The sequence below is a fragment of the Carassius gibelio genome, chromosome A2 (genome assembly GCF_023724105.1).
Source record: "Carassius gibelio isolate Cgi1373 ecotype wild population from Czech Republic chromosome A2, carGib1.2-hapl.c, whole genome shotgun sequence".
In the NCBI taxonomy this organism is placed as follows: Eukaryota; Metazoa; Chordata; class Actinopteri; order Cypriniformes; family Cyprinidae; genus Carassius; species Carassius gibelio.
Window position 1 is genome coordinate 21,528,456 of NC_068372.1, and position 16,565 is coordinate 21,545,020.

General features: G+C 35.8%; 1 protein-coding gene across 1 annotated transcript in view; it reads right to left on the reverse strand.

Moving 5' to 3' along the window:
* The window catches only part of LOC128030919 (tenascin-N), a 29,893-nt gene that overhangs the window by 11,465 nt on the left and 1,863 nt on the right, over positions 1 to 16,565 (reverse strand). Inside the window, exons 2-7 of the mRNA XM_052619012.1 lie at positions 13,387 to 13,776; positions 12,329 to 12,703; positions 8,678 to 8,941; positions 7,637 to 7,819; positions 7,440 to 7,529; positions 947 to 1,210 (exon numbers count right to left, since the gene is read on the reverse strand). Of these exons, the coding sequence (XP_052474972.1) occupies positions 947 to 1,210; positions 7,440 to 7,529; positions 7,637 to 7,819; positions 8,678 to 8,941; positions 12,329 to 12,703; positions 13,387 to 13,771 (1,561 nt within the window). The 5' untranslated portion in view covers positions 13,772 to 13,776. The remainder of the gene's footprint in view (positions 1 to 946; positions 1,211 to 7,439; positions 7,530 to 7,636; positions 7,820 to 8,677; positions 8,942 to 12,328; positions 12,704 to 13,386; positions 13,777 to 16,565) is intronic.

Sequence of the window (16,565 nt, forward strand, 5' to 3'; positions counted from 1 at the left end):
TTTCTAGTTGCTTGTCTTAGTTTGCCTGACTTCGGTTTTTGTATCTTTCTCTATCTAGTCGGCCTGCTTTTTTTGTTTTTTTTCCCTGCTTGCCTTTCGTACTCAGTAGTCCTCATCAACCAGGCGGCTGCCTCGACTCACCTGTGCATTGCCTTCGGACGCTTCGGCTCGCCAGCGCTGATCTGCCACCTGTTCCTCCCTGCTGTGCGGCGGTCGCCGTAGGGATCTTCGAGCTGGCTGTACATGCAGAGCGCTGACTCTCTCATGCTCCAATGGATTAAGTCCTCTGAGTAACTCAATAAAACGCCTCATTCATTCTACCGCAGTTGGGTCCTGTTCCTTTCCCTGACAGGTACATCTGTTATATATCCAAGTGCTTCTGTTAGGGTTGCGTTTCCTGGCTCTGACTGTCTGTTGGTAATGCACTTAGACCATCTGCTTTCGTGTCTACAGCAGCACCCACTGGAGAAATACCTGTCTCGTTCTCTTAAACTTGAAATGTTATGCAGGAGTCTTCTTATTACAGGTTTGGCGGTTTAAAAGAGCTGAAAAATTATCAGTTCTACATTTGTTAATCTTATGGAGAATGCAAAATACTAGAACATTATGGCTCCATAATACACTGTTGACAACTGGTAGGTTGCATTTGCTTGCAACGCCAAGGTCTTGGTCTGATTCTCAGATAACACAAAACACGTACAATGTGTCTGCCAAATGCAAAAATGTAGACAAAATCTCTGTCAAAAGAAATAAAATCAGGCACGGAAATGACTGCTTAGATGCACAAGGAAACAATGAACACATGAGAATGCCAGTCTTCCATGCACTGAGAAGCTCAAGAGATCAAAGAATAGTGGCAAGATCCCTTGAGGGAACGCTTGAGATCAGGAAATAAAAACAGTGAGGGTAAAGCCCCACAACCTCACCCAGAAGGTGAACAGCTTACCCGTCTCGGCTTTGGTCATGCTCTTCTGGCTGGAACGAGAACCCTTATAGGCCCAGAGGAAAACTGTGTACAGGACTCCTGGTTTCAGAGAGGTCAGCTGGTAAGAAGTAGCATCTGCACCCACTATAATTTCTCGACCGGTGCCCTCTGCAGAGCTGTATATCAGTATGTAACCATCGATCTCAGCATGAACACCATCCCACGTCACAGTTGCAGAGTTCTCCGTCACCCCCCTGGTTGCCAGATTGGTTGGGGCATCAATGTCTGTTGGATAAGATAATGCAAGACATTCAGATAAAAAATAAAACATGCAACACTGGCAGAAATAAAAATCAAAATGTTCTAAATCAACGTTTTTGCCCTTTTTTAAAACAATTTAAATGAGATATTTTTTTTTATAAAATCCATAAACAGTAAATAAATGTACTATTTATTTACAAATGTATATGATAAAAAGATTTCAGAGATTTCAAATATCTTACATTTATATTAGTATCTTTTTGTTGCATAAACATAATTGTTTTGTAAAATATTTTACATACAATTTAATATTTTCAACTATTGAACAAATATTGTTTGAATAAATAAAATATTAGATATTTAATTGATTCAAAAATATACATTTACTTTTTATTTACAAAAAAAAACTTAATAAGAAAAAATTATCTAAGTCTAACGACATTTGGTGAGATGAATGCTTAAAACATTTACACAATCCACAATATTTAACTATTTATTAGAAAAAAATATTATTTACACACAATTGCATATGATACAAAGACATCAGAGATTTCAGAGAATTTATATTTTTGTCTTTTAATGCTATATGCATTTGTGAGCAGTTCCACTGGAACTAAGAAAGTGCCCATGCAATGCAATAGAGGAAGTCAGTAGAAAAGGAAAAGCAATCATCATTTAAGCCACTGTTGTGTGACTGCAGCAAGGTTAGCTGAATGTCACCATGCTATCGGCATCATGGAAACTGATTCACGATGTCTTCCAAGATTGCTTGAATACACAGCTCTCACTTTATGCTCTCTGATTGCTTAGTATTTCTGACTCGTCTGAGTTTGAAACACGTACTGGAATACAAAGCAACAGTTCAAACTGGAAAGCAGACAACGCCAATTCGAAATGCATTTATGAGACACTCAAAACTTAATGATTCTGCAATTACCTAGTCAATATCTCAGCACACAAACAACCAAGTTATAATAATATGATATGTGCCAAGCAGCTCTTATCTGTGTTATTGCTTATACAAATAAAATGTCATTTTTCAAACAGCGCGGGGCCAGAGAGATCGAGAAAAAACTGCCAAATGTATCTCTATCCCTGTCTCTGACCATTAAAGTATGGTCAGATTAGAAAATATTTCTCCCAACTTTCTCAGGACTCATTTCAAGCTTTCAAGCCAAAGTACAGCAGGGGAGATATGAGCTGGAAGCACTTTTCTATCATGGAAAACTGTTTATCCATCATGAGAATCAGGGCAGAATTATTGCACGATCTGCTTCATGAGATGTGCATTTTAGATTCACTATGAAGAAACAGAAAAATGTTGCACAGAAAATGAATCCATGAATACAATCAATTGTGAGTGCACTCATGTCATCTGCAGTGCAATTAGCACCACATAAGTTTTAATACTAGAAAAGAAGCTAACTCAAGACATTCAGATTTAAAAACCACAACAACACTGGTATATTGTACATTTTCTAAATCAGTATTTCTTTTCAGTAACACTTTAGTATATGGTCCAATTTACACTAATAACTAGTTGCTTATTAGCATGTCTATTATTAACATATTGGCTGTTTATTAGTGCTTATAAAGTACATATAATGCATGACATCCATAATCCTACCCAATACCCTAAACTTAACAACTACCTTATAAACTATTAATAAGCAGCAAATAAGGAGTTAATTGAGGCAAAAGTCATCGTTAATGGTTAGTTAATAGTGAGAATTGGACCCTAAAATAAATTATTTTGCCTTTTTCCAAGGAAAAAATATTTCAACAATTTTATAATAAACAATATAATTTGTTGTTTTTCCACATCAAATTAAATAAAATACAATGATAATTTAGAGAGAATATATATATATATATATATATATATATATATATATATATATATATATATATATATATATATATACAGTTTTTTTACAGTACTAATTCAAATATTAAATATAGTTTAATATTTAAACTTTTTAAATAAATAGTTTAAATAACTGATATTTAAATGTTTTAATAATTGATATTTAAATATTTATAGAACATGATAAGTGTACATTTATTTACACAAAATTACATTAAATTGCAAACTGTGATAAATACATTTTCAGGATAGAGTTTGTGGTGAAAAAGACTAGGGCCGGGACTTTAACGCGTTAATTGAGATTAATTAATTACACAAAAAATAACGCGTTAACTAAGATTAATTAATTACAGAAAAAAAATTCCCGCATTTTTAATAACGTATTTTTGCACCGCGGAACGTTTCTCACTGGATAAGTTTCGGCTGACCGATTATACTGAAGCACCAACTAGCGTTCGCTTCGCATGTCACCGCAGCACACATCGAGCCTCAAGTATCACCTTAACGCAAAACATATAGCAGCTAGCGTGGACTTTACACTTTATGTTGAACTATGTATTATTTTGTTGGTGCAATTGGCAGTTTATGTTAAACTCTTTATTGTTTTGGCCAAGGTTATTGAGAGTTGGACTTAGTATGTTATGGTGTGTTCTAATAGTCAGTGTTTCCAATGTTCTGAATGTAATTGACAGTATTGTGTTTTACTTAAAAACACTTTACAGAAGGTTCCAGCACCTATAAGCTTTCTGAATTTCTGAAATGTACTTTTTCTAAATTGTTTCTAAATATGCTATTGCTACACTTAATGTCAAAAATTGCACTGGTCTGCTAGACTTGGTTGAACAAAAATAAACAATATTTTGTTGCTTAAGCTTATGTATTCAGTCATTATTCAATGGTATACTATAAATCCATGTGAAAAAAAAAAAAACTTCTCACTGTTCTCAGGTCAAATATTTATATGCGATTAAAATGCGATTAATTTCGATTAATTAATTACAAAGCCTCTAATTAATTAGATTCATTTTTTTAATCGAGTCCCGGCCCTAAAAAAGACATGAGGTACAACCTCTTCGCAGGTGCATTTAACAGTTATTATGTGGAGGTATTATGTATTAGAATAAACAAAATATAACTTCAATAAATAGATCAATTGTTTAACTATATACTGTAGGTAAACTATGCAAACTGGTTTTGGTACTCAAAATGGACTTTTAGTATGGACTTTTTTCTGAAGTTAATATAAAGAAAGAAAAAAACAAAAACTCAAGAAAAAAAACAAACACCAAACCATTTTTATTATTATTATTATTATTATTTTGAAAGCCCTTCTTTAAAAAAATAATAATTGTAAGGTAGTACTGATCAAGATGTGAGATCTTGCTTACCCACTTTAGGACATTAAATTATTTGAAGATGTCCAATCCAATGATTCTTTCCACAGAACAAACGATGCCTTAAACTCCCCTGTGGTGGCAGAACTACACCTGATTGTAGGAAGTGATGAAGGGCACATTTAGGGTAGAACAAAAGTATCAATGTCTGCAGCAGAATGAATGTCTTAGTAGAAACATTCCCTACTGAGCCATTTTGTTCTTATAGAGGCAGTCTTTTTAGTTAATTTAAAGTTGTGTTTTTATGGTTCCCAAGAACTTAAAAAGCTCAACAGTGCTGTTCAAGTCATTGATGCTAAAAGAAACCAGGTTGGGGGGCATTTGATCACTTCAGGTCTGACCGCTATAGTTATTCAGTCGTAAAATGAAATTCTACGTTAAAGAATATGGTCACCCTAGATTGCACCGGATAACAAGAAGATGTGTTGCACATGTGCAAAATATGCCATGGCTGTGAGGAAGCATTGAAAAACAATTTCCTGTTCCTACGGATTGGTAAGACGAAGTGTAGGAGTAACTGGTGAGGTAATCCATAAGTTGCTGAGTGGATAATACTGTACTGGAAACCTCTCTAATGGCTTCTGTTGTTGTCAGGAACAGACTCAAAGGATGTACTACTACCCTTAAATATAAAGGCAGTACTTTTGAAATTGAGAATCTCGCTGAGAATCTCGCTGAGGCTGACATCAGTGGGGTCCAAAACAACACTGGGACCCAATGAAAAAATAATAATAAATAAAAATTGCAAAATATGTTTGTGTTCATACAAGTTTGGAATTAATTTTCATTTTGGGCTGAACTATTCTTTTAAGGAAGGCTTGGGGTTCTAAGAACAGAAGGATCTTGATTAAAACAACATCTTTTTTAAAGAGTAGACAGCTTAAACACAAATACTTACTTATGTATTTGCCTATACAGTTCGGTTACAACCACGTTTGATTTACTATTTTGCTTTATTTTTGGACTGTTGATTGTTTTCTCACTGAGACATCACCACACTTGTCTCCTCAGACAAAGCAGCCCTACACACGTCTGATTAGCTGACTATGAGACTAGGCAAACTCTAATTTATCCAACTCAAGCACCTTTGGCTAAGAGCTCAATTCCCATAGGTAAATAGCCTGACAAAGTAAACTATATTTATGCTTACAGCAATAATTCAAAGCCGCAGATGTGGAATACAAAATCTAGCAGTTCCCTGCACTATATTTGATAAATTAAAACCACCCTCTGCACATAACTGTGGTTATGTATGTTAAGTTTTCTTTGCAACCGTAATTTATATAATTCTAAAGGGATGATCTTATTATTGAGCCAAACGCAGTGACGCATAAATGTTAAACAGGGAATATTACAGTTGTTAAACAGACATAAATATTAGTCCAAGCATTTAGACTATGGAATTTAAGGCTTCATGTTTTCTCTTGGTTCATTTCTCTTGGTTCATGTCAAATAAATTTTGATAAATAAGTCGCACCTGACTATAGGAAATTTAAGGCTAAAACATGACATATGCCTTTTAATGATTTGAGGGCTATTGATAATTTTCACTTTAATAAGGGGGATATTATATGGGCACTCCTTCAAAATTATTCTGCAACATTTCCAAAAGCCACAGACATGCACGAATCACGTATTTAAAAGACTTATTTTTATTAGACATCATTGGGCACTTCTAAGGGAGATTTACAGACCACTATTTATTTGATTCCACATTATTTGACAGGTTTAGTTAGTATAAAGATCTTGTTGTTGGCAGACTATCATTTCTAAAGCACTGGAGCACTACCTTTAAATATCTGCAGCTCCAACCACTAAGATACCTACAATAAAACAGAAACCAATGCCTCTAGGGTTCTTCCTGAAGATTTGTTGGTTTTGGTTATGTGTACTTTTTCAGAGCAAGTAATGTTAGAACTGCCACATTTAAATAGCCCTGGGTAAAATAATAAAACGGATTTGTTTTTTTGTTTTGCTTTTTTTTTCAGTCCAGGAAGCAATTTAATTGATTTATGGTCACAAGGAAAATATCTGTCTTATGCACTGAGCTGAAAAGATTTTAACTACCATTGGACACTGAACCCTTTCAGAAGAAAATATTTTCTGAGCGTAAAGCATGAAAGCATGAAAGGACTCCCTCCATTAAAAGATTGTTGTGGCAAAGATTTCATCTCTAGCATCAACATCAGAACAATAATCTAATTTCTGCATCTATTTGTCTCTGTTATGTTTTGCTTTCTTAAAGCTGCAGTCGGTAACTTTTGACGTTCTAGCGGTTAATAAACAGAACTGCTTGCGTGTTGCGGAAGGACATTGTAGCCGGAGCTACTTCTCTCTGTTTATGTCTATGAAGAATCACAAAGGTACTGGGTTACTCCGCCGCGGTACCCCCGAAGCAATCTAAAATAGATATAATATAAACACTTATTATAGGTGCACCTTCAGGACAGGCTAAAAAATAAGGTTTGGATAATGGTTTCATGGTGTACTCGCTTATTATATACATTTTGTATACTTTGAACAGAAAAAAAAAGTTACGGACCGCAGCTCTGATTGGTTGTTTTCTTACCGGGAGCGGTGTATTTCTGCAAATGGCAATAGGACCACTGGGAGGAGCAAGAGGAGCTTGATTTTTTTACAGATTATTTGTCTCACATTCTACTGTTAGGACATAATGACAGGTTTTACAAATATGTAAAAAATAGATTAATGTATTTCTGCAGATTTTGATGTTGTCATTTCTAGGTCAGGTTTCTCCTACATTGTGAACACCAATATCCCTGCAAGATTAATAAGGCATTAAATCACCTACAGTGTGGCACAATGAAGTGGCTTAATAAACACATTAAATATTCATATTGTAAAGTAAAAAATAATGACCTAAAGGAAATCTAAAAATGTGAAAACATCCCCACTATGAAAGAAAAACTAAAGTGGTGTCTGGAAATTGTACTTTACACTTTATGCATTGCTATCGAGGTAGATTACTGACCTGTGACCCCTGTGGCATACGATGGCTTGCCTTCCATTTCCCCTATGATTGCTTGTACGCCTATCTGATATTCGGTTCCTGGGTTGAGGCCTGAAAAACACACATTCATGTTGTTCTCACTACACAGCTACTGAAGTCAATACACTCTGAAGCTTAGGGACCTGTGACTGCAGATGGATGCATAACACCGGACTGACCTACAATGGTATGCTTGGTTCTGGCCTCTTGGCTCATTGCCACGTTCTCCTGTCCTCCCTGACCATCAAGGCTAGCATGGGTCAATTTGAAGTAGTCCACAGCAATCGCAGGATTCTTCCAGTCCACCTGGATAGAGTCCTCTGTCTGGCCCAGCACCTTGATTCCTTCAACACCAGAGACCTCTGAAGAGAAAACCAGATAGGGGCAATATCTCTTATGGACAGTAAATGGAGAAAAAGCGTAATGGTGCGCTAAGTTGTTTTTACCTGTTTCAATGTGCAATATGACAACTGTGTATAATCAGGCATATATCAGAAGTGTCTTTAGACTTTAGTGTCACATGAACCTTCAGAAATCAATATGCTGATTGATATTCATTTGTATGTGTGTGTGTGTGTGTGTGTGTGTGTGTGTGTTATTTTTTCTTAATTCTACAGTGATTCTGTGTGAACAGACTTATTTGATACATATTAATGCAAATCCTTTGCCATTTCTTTCATCTTTTTTATTTGATGTCTCCGGTACTCTTCTTACAAGCATCCGCCTTTCACATGCTGCCACCGGATGACAGAAATGAGTTGCAGACAAGGGCCAACCTACACTTTCATGTGAGAAGGAAATACATTCAGACATTCAAACTCTCTGTTAACTGGTGACAGACAGTGTCCAATGCTGGCCATTCATCTTTGTCGTTACATCCAGATGATCAGCACTTTCTCATGGGAGTCTAATGTGCTGTGGGGAGTGTATGACTGACCACATCAAAATGTTGTAGTGCTCATCCCATTGTTGCACAACTGTAAGTATTCATTTCCTTGAAAATGTGTTTTTGGCTTTTCGCTGAACTCTACCAGCTGGCTTTAAAATGAACACAAATACCACTATGACAAAGCCATTTTACTGAACTGAAATGAACTTTCATTGTTTACAAAGTATTTAGACAACAACATAATATCTATTTTAAGCTTTAAATAAAAACCAAACCCTCAATACTTCATGACTGCCAGTATATTTGTAGTATTTTAGGCAATTGGTCTTACCAGTCGTAGCCACTATCTCATCAGACTGACTTTTAATGCCTCTGATGACAGCGTACACCTGCACTATGTACGTGACTCCGGCTCTGAGGCCCGTGATTAGGTAGGAGTTTTTCGTGTTTTCCACCCGGACATCTTTAATGGCTCCCTCGTCTCCCTTTGGATAGTAGGACAGGATGTAGTACTCGGCCCCTCTCACAGACTCCCACTCCACCAGCAGAGATACATCTGTGACTTTGATCAGACGGAGACCTTTTGGTCCTAGAACTGAAATATGAAGAGATGTTGTCAACGAGCATTCTTTCACATCAGATTATTTACTAGTTTTCTATGCATTTGTGTCCTGTTTTATTAATTAATAATTTGTTCAACCAACCAACATTGACAAACAGACCAAAATATAAGTCGATATTCATTGACAATATTCATTATTGAATACAGGGCCCCAGTAGCAAACCAGGAGCTCCAGATTCAGACAGTCAGCAGAAGTTTCCATTAACACCTTATCCACCAACTTAAAACTAAAAATAAAGGAGACGGAGGAATTAAGGAAACTGCAAGAGAAAATAAAAATCAGGAAAATCCACGGTGGGGAGAAAAGGGTGCTGTGGACACTGTTCAAGACTGAACAGCAGGTTTGGACATACTTCCACATGGCGAGGGGACAGGAAGTAAATTTTTCCTTCAGTTCTGCAGGAGGCTTTCCATCCAGTGGCCGTTAATATTGCCATTCTTGCAGTACTCTCCTGGGTTTGCCAGTAAGCATTTCACCCGTAGATAATTTCCCAAAAATGCCTGCTTGAACCAATAATTTATAGGCCAGGTGTAAAGAAAACATAAGCGTCAGAAATGCATTCTCCCACCAATTGATTTTAAGGGGGCTTTGACCAAAGGAATTGAATTACAATTCAACACAGTACTGTTTGGACTAGGACAAACTTGCATAAATCAAAAGTGGTGGTTCTTTAAGCCAGAGAAACATCAGCCTGATGCTTAAAGCAACTTTAATTAAGCATAAATGACATTTTAATTACTTTTTATTGATGTTTTTATTGTGATCAGGATTAATATACATTTCTTACACTTTTTGAACAAAACTGTAGTCACTTTTTATGCAGTGACTAAGCCTGTGGTGCAAGCAGTAGGTACAGTAAATTAATCTTCAACATCTGCACTTTGTTGATCTACCATTAAGACATCCACCAAAACCCACTTGACTCTTTGTGGTCAGAACAAAGTTGCCACACTGATCTTTTGATGATCAACCACATTCATGATTAACATAGAATTGTTTCATTGTGTTTTCTCTGTTTTTCATACAGGTCTCATCTGTGTGAGTTTGTAATCACTTTCACATAATCCAGTAGGTCTAGGCTTGCAACATACATTATACACTACTGCACTCAAAAAAATATTTAACCCCAAAAGTTAAAACTTATTTAATTCAATTAGATGTCAATTTTCCATCCAATGTAATCACATAAATCCAACGCAAAAGTTAATATTTGTTTAAGCTTCACCTTTTCATGTTCAGTTAACGTAAATGAATTAAATACATTTTATGAAAACTGATGAACTGTGATTTAAGCTTGTATAATACATAAACTTTACTCATTTTCAATAACTTATTGTTACTTGCTTTATATAAGCACCTTACATTTTCTTAATTCTATTGAATAAATGGACAAAACATGTTACATTTTCAAACCTTTATTGTTGTAATTGAAAGTGACAAAAGTGAAAGTGACGTGACATTCAGCCAAGTATGGTGACCCATACTCAGAATTTGTGTTCTGCATTTAACCCATCCGAAGTGCACACACACAGAGCAGTGAACACACACACACTGTGAACACACACCCGGAGCAGTGGGCAGCCATTTATGCTGCGGCGCCTGGGGAGCAGTTGGGGGTTCGATGCTTTGCTCAAGGGCACCTAAGTCGTGGTATTGAAGGTGGAGAGAGCACTGTACATGCACTCCCCCTACCTACAATTCCTGCCGGCCCGAGACTCGAACTCACAACTTTTCGATTGCCAGTTCGACTCTAACCATTGGGCCGCAACTTCCCTATTTTTATAATTTTAGCTTACTTGGCAGGTCCTCAACCCAACCACAAGCTCCACACTTCACCACAACGGTAACTCGCACAAAATACACCAATATAAAGTCTTTTAAAATGCCCATATAATAGAGCATTAGACATGAAAAAGTCTCCTTATTATCACATTTTACTAAAAACTGCATAAAATAACACTTTATTTCAACATTTTCTCTCCCCATATCCAGTCCTGTGCAAAGCATGATGGGAAGTGTAAAACTTATTTTGAGGTACTTGATTGAAACATGTTCTTTCAAAATGAAAACTTTATGTTAAACCAACGAGTCACAGTTTTAAGTCAGTTTAACATGACACAATCATGTTGAACTGAAAAATAGCCAAAATGGCATTAATTCAACATGAATTGTTCAGGTAAAGTGAACAAATGTGAAAAATCATTTTTTTGAGTGTGTTCAAAAGTCGGTAAGATTTCTGTTGTTGTTTTGAAATAAATTTATGAAGGATCATGTAACACTGAAAACTGCAGTAATGGCTGATAAAAAATGAGCTGTCCCATCACTGGAATAAATAGCAAAAGTAGATAAATACCTCCTAATATAATAAACCTATATTTTTATATTATTATTATTTTTTTTTTTTTTTTTTTTTTTCAAGGTATAATTTTTAAAGCATCATCCTAGAATCATTGTGAGATTTTACAGGTCAGAAATCCCCATATATGCAAGAATGAGTGTGGTTCAATAAAAATGGCAGTTCCCTATAGCGTTAGATATGGAAAATCTTTCAGACAAGTTATGGACAGCTGAAACCCTCGAGTAATATTCCAGAGCCAATTAGTGTCAAGATCATGAGACTGTAACAGACAAATTGATCTGTTTGACTAGTTTGCAGTGCTTGCTCTTACATGCCTACTATTATCATTCTTGGAGTAAATTACGTGCCCTAACTCCATTCAAAACCATTTCCGAAATTTTTGCACCAATGATGTGTCACACTCTGGCCATGGCTTATATATTTTTTGAAGCTCAGCTCATCTATCCATGCATTCCAACTCTGAGGCACTCACTTCTATCTGAAGGTCTGAGGGCGAAACGTGTGGAAAATGCCCTTGTGCTAATGAGGCCTATCTTTAACTGTTTTCTTCCAGCAGGAGACTGAAAAACGAGCATTTATATGAGCAAATGTGCCACCTCAAAGTGTTTAATTAGTTGTTATATAGTTGATCTTTGGAAAAGCAGAGGAGTAGCAGTACGTTTACCTTGTAAATATTGAAATAATGAACTAGAAAAAAGGTTCCACTTTGTTTTCTTGTTTGTTTGTTTTTTGTTTGTTTTAATTTAAAATTAAATATTATTGGAGTATGTTTTAAAAGATGTTTATTTATTTATTTATTTATGTTGTTGTTGATCTACTTCAAAAATTCTTGTTTAATTCAGTGTTACTTGCTGTTTTTTTTTATTGTTTGTAAAATATACTAGCAGTTTCAGAGTGAAAAATTACAATTATTAAAAGATTATTTTTAGTGAATCAAGCACAATTAGGACATTTATATTCTCGTCAGAATTTCCTGTAAACCAGTTTAGTAAAATCTTACCCATGGAGCAGTCAATTCCAAAGAATCCCTCATCGCAGATGCACTGTCCATCCACGCAGCGTCCATTTCCTATGCAGTCATTCGGACAGGTGACGATACTGCAGTCTTCTCCTGAGAATCCACTAAAGCACACGCATTTGCCATCCACACATTGGCCTTTGTCTTTGCAGTTGTTAGGGCATGTGGGCTGGCTGCAGTCATGGCCGGTGTAGCCTTCATAGCAGACGCAGCGTCCGTCAACACAGTGGCCGTTATCGTTGCATTCGTCGGGGCAGGATGAGATAGAGCAGTCTGGAGCCTCCCAGCCTGGGTTACACTTACAACTGCAAGAGTCCTGCTGGTATGTGCCATGCCCACTGCAGCTAGTGTCCACACCTACAGTAGCAAAACAGAACAGTCTTAACATATTTCACCTGCATGAGATTTTGGAGATATATGGACCAGGGCGAAGAATCACAGATTTCAATGTCTCTTTATAAGCCCTTTAACTAAGTTGTTGTTGTTGTTGTTTTTTTTAAGTTGCAAACACAGTTTTTTCTTGTTCAAATTCGCACTTATTAGGGTTATATACATATTTTTTTATTTCAGTTCAATGGTATTCCTTTCTAAAATTCTAAATTCAAATTTGAATTTTAGCTCCTGCTTGATACTTTCATTCAAATTCAGTTTAAATTTACAAACTGAACTAGAATTATAAAAAAAAGCATAATATTTTAACTGTTTTAAACAAAAGTGGCACATTCACAGTATATTACAGATGCATGTTCTTATAAAGGCTCTGGGTCTAAGTGCAATATAAGTCAAATGTGATAAGGGATGCATAAGACAAAAAGCAATACTAAGTCACTGCATTTTGTACTTCATTATGCACTAAAATATTTAACTATGCGCAAATGTAAAAAAATTAAACCTGTATTATTTTGCTGAATATTTTAGCATGAATCGATTTATATTTGAGGCATATTCTGATATATATATATGGTTAACAGCACCAAATTAGGTAACTTGATTTTGAGTTTTTAAAAATCAGGGAAAAATCTCCAGGTTTGTATTATTACCTGACCCTCCTCTGCAGCAGCCCTGAGCGCATTGGCTCTTTAGGTAGGTGACTTCCTCCTCCAGGCCATTTACACGGTACAGCAGGGCTTTGAAGTCTTCGGAATCTGCACATCCACAACCAGCCGACTGCAGACGTATGTTGTGTTTGAAAACAACGTCATTCTCTCCATCCACTGTGACTAACTGTCCTTCTGAGGCCTGGTCCTGGGAAAGCTGAACCACCTGAGAACCCTGCTTGCAACCAGAGTCAATGCTGTAGACATGGCTGAAGGTGACTTCTTTCTCAGCAGGACCCAGCTTTTCAGAGAGCACAAGATGGGACACTGCAAAGAACATCCCTTGAAGGAATAGGCCTCTCTTCAGCCCGTTGAATCTTACAATCATGGTTTCTGAAAGAAAGCAGAAAGACATGAATCCTGGGGGAATCTTATGATGATTGCGTGGTTAAATTTACAAGCATTTCTTTCTTAAAATATCAAACTTTCCCTATGGTTTGCGGTCCCACCTTCCAATAAGGAGTTTGATTTGCAAGCTGCACACACAAAAATCATTGTGCAAGACATCGCATTATTTTTAATGGAGCGCAATCTGTTTTACAAGGCCAGTTTTATAGATCTCTAATCCTACAGTAGGAACTGGGCAGACCTTATGTTTCAAGCACATCTCATCCAAACCATAATTGCACATCCACAACCACAAGGGCTTCTGGGAGCAGAGAACCCTTCTAACTAAATGATATAATCCCCATGATAATAATGTCATTCAAAGCTTTGAATGCATCTTTATTTAAAAGTAGAAGTTTTATAAAAGAGAAAGTGCATGCTTAGAAAGAGCCACCAGGGGTTTGTTTGCTTTAAAACTGAATTAAAATAACTTGTTTTTCCTGAGCACCAGTGGAAAATAGGCCCCAGCATCCTAAGTTAATGTAATTCATTAGCAGTAAGCGTCTGACCGGATGTCGGATGATGTAGTTAATCCAGTAAAGTTAATCATAATTGGTAAATTAATACTGTAAATATGTATAACTTACTTGATAAATGATAGATTATTCTAAAATTAAAAATTCTTTAAAAATATATAAATTTATAATTTTTGTATAAATTGTTATAAAATAATATAAATAAAATGTTAAATAATATTTTATTATTTTAAAAAACTGTTTAAATGTCCATCTACAATAAATGCATTCCTCTATAAATAAATATTAAAAAAATACAAAACAAACAAACAAAAAACATAAATCTAGCATCCAATCTAGTCCAATATAAGGACCACAAATTATTACAGCATTTTTATATAAACTTATTATAAACATTTAACATGTTTATTATTATTTATGAAATAACAAATACTGAATTTTATCAAATAATATAATTACAATATAACATGATATGTCAGGTATTTAAATAACTGTTTAAATTTCTATTTTATTATTCTATACATTATTCTGTACATAACTATACATCCAGTATAAATATCTAGAATAGGATCTTGGGCATACCTCTATTAATATAAATAATATATAATAATTAGCCAATCTAGCATCAGATCGTCGTAGATAGACAGCACATAGAACTTGTGATTTAAAAATCCTGAATGCATGCAGAAGATTAGACACACATTCTGTATCTATCTGTATAAGTGATGTAAAGGTGAGGGCCCTTGTGAGCCCACAGGACCTAAAATGACAGTCATCTTCCCTGCCTTTAAAGCCAAATAGGTTCACTGACATTGCATAACCAATGAAAACAAGACATTAATGTCTCAAAGCCACTTTACCTTTATGGAATTGATGTCTTTATCAATCATAAACTTAGATTATAAGCCACGACACTGTGATATTGTGATACTGACAACCAGACAATTACAGTAAATGGCTTAACATTTCAAAGTATGCTTGCACCACAGTACTCAGATTGAATTTGTCTTTTTTTCATCATTTATTCATTCCATGCTTTGTTCTGAACATTAAGGACATCTCTGTAAATGTGGCGCTTAAATATAAACATGGAACAACACACATCAAAGTCCAGAAGCAGATGTGGAATGGCAGAAATGCTGAAATGAGAGGACAGAGAACTCCCTCAGGACTGAGGTAGAAATGTGAACAGAAGCACAGAAAAATCTGGAGCTCATGCCACACAGATCCAGAAAACACTGCTGGCGGCTGTTGTTTTTGATAGATTCTCTTTTGCAGATGTGGAGAGCTATTCCATTGCATTAGTCTAAGAAGACTGAAAGCTGACGGCCATTCTGTGTTCAGAAATTTCCAGATAATAACATTAAATAAACCAATAAAACAAGATGAATCATCCACTAAATCCAAAATGTCCCATCCAGCCAATGCAACCCAGATTCATATAAACACGTGCTATAATCAACCTCAATACTTACAACAAGAACTACAGCAAAGGCACAAACAAAATGCCCACACAGATCAAAACAATAATCCAATAACAATAACCACATAACAAATCAGCAACATAGTTCTCATGAAATGGTATATTCAAGTCACTTAAGAAGTTTGTGACTATTTAGGGAAATAATGTTGGTCTAACATGTGTTTTTAGATTTAAAGTGATTCACATCTGTGACTCAAAAGGGACTGTGTACTGGAACAAAATATTTCCTTCTGCATTATCTCTTCTAATTGATACATCTAAATAAGGATATTCAACTCACTGGGTAACATTTAAATAATTAACCACTGAACTCAAACAGGCAGGAGAGTCTCTCCTAATTAGATTGGATGATGCAGTATTAAGGCACAGAGCAGTGAGGTCCATCACGTCCTGCCATAGCCCATATCACAAGCCCAGACACCAAACACATGCTACTGCAAGCTGCAAGGCCTTTGAAGGTCTTGTTTATTGCTTTTTGTCAGAGGCTTTTATTTCATGTGCACCATTTCTTTTTTGTGGTTTTATTTGTCTTGGAAAGCACACTGGAAAAGCCTGCCAACTCTCTTCTTCCACTGCTACTGAGGGGATGTTTGAGCCTGCCTCATGCACATACAAAAACACACAAAAAAAGATGCTATGTTTCTACCATTGAACAGACAATACAAACTGCCATGCAACAACCATAAAATACTTATTGCCCACATTTTGCATGTGACTGGCCAATGTATGACATCAAAATTGCTGATCACAGTCCAAAAATTGCTCATGAATAATGT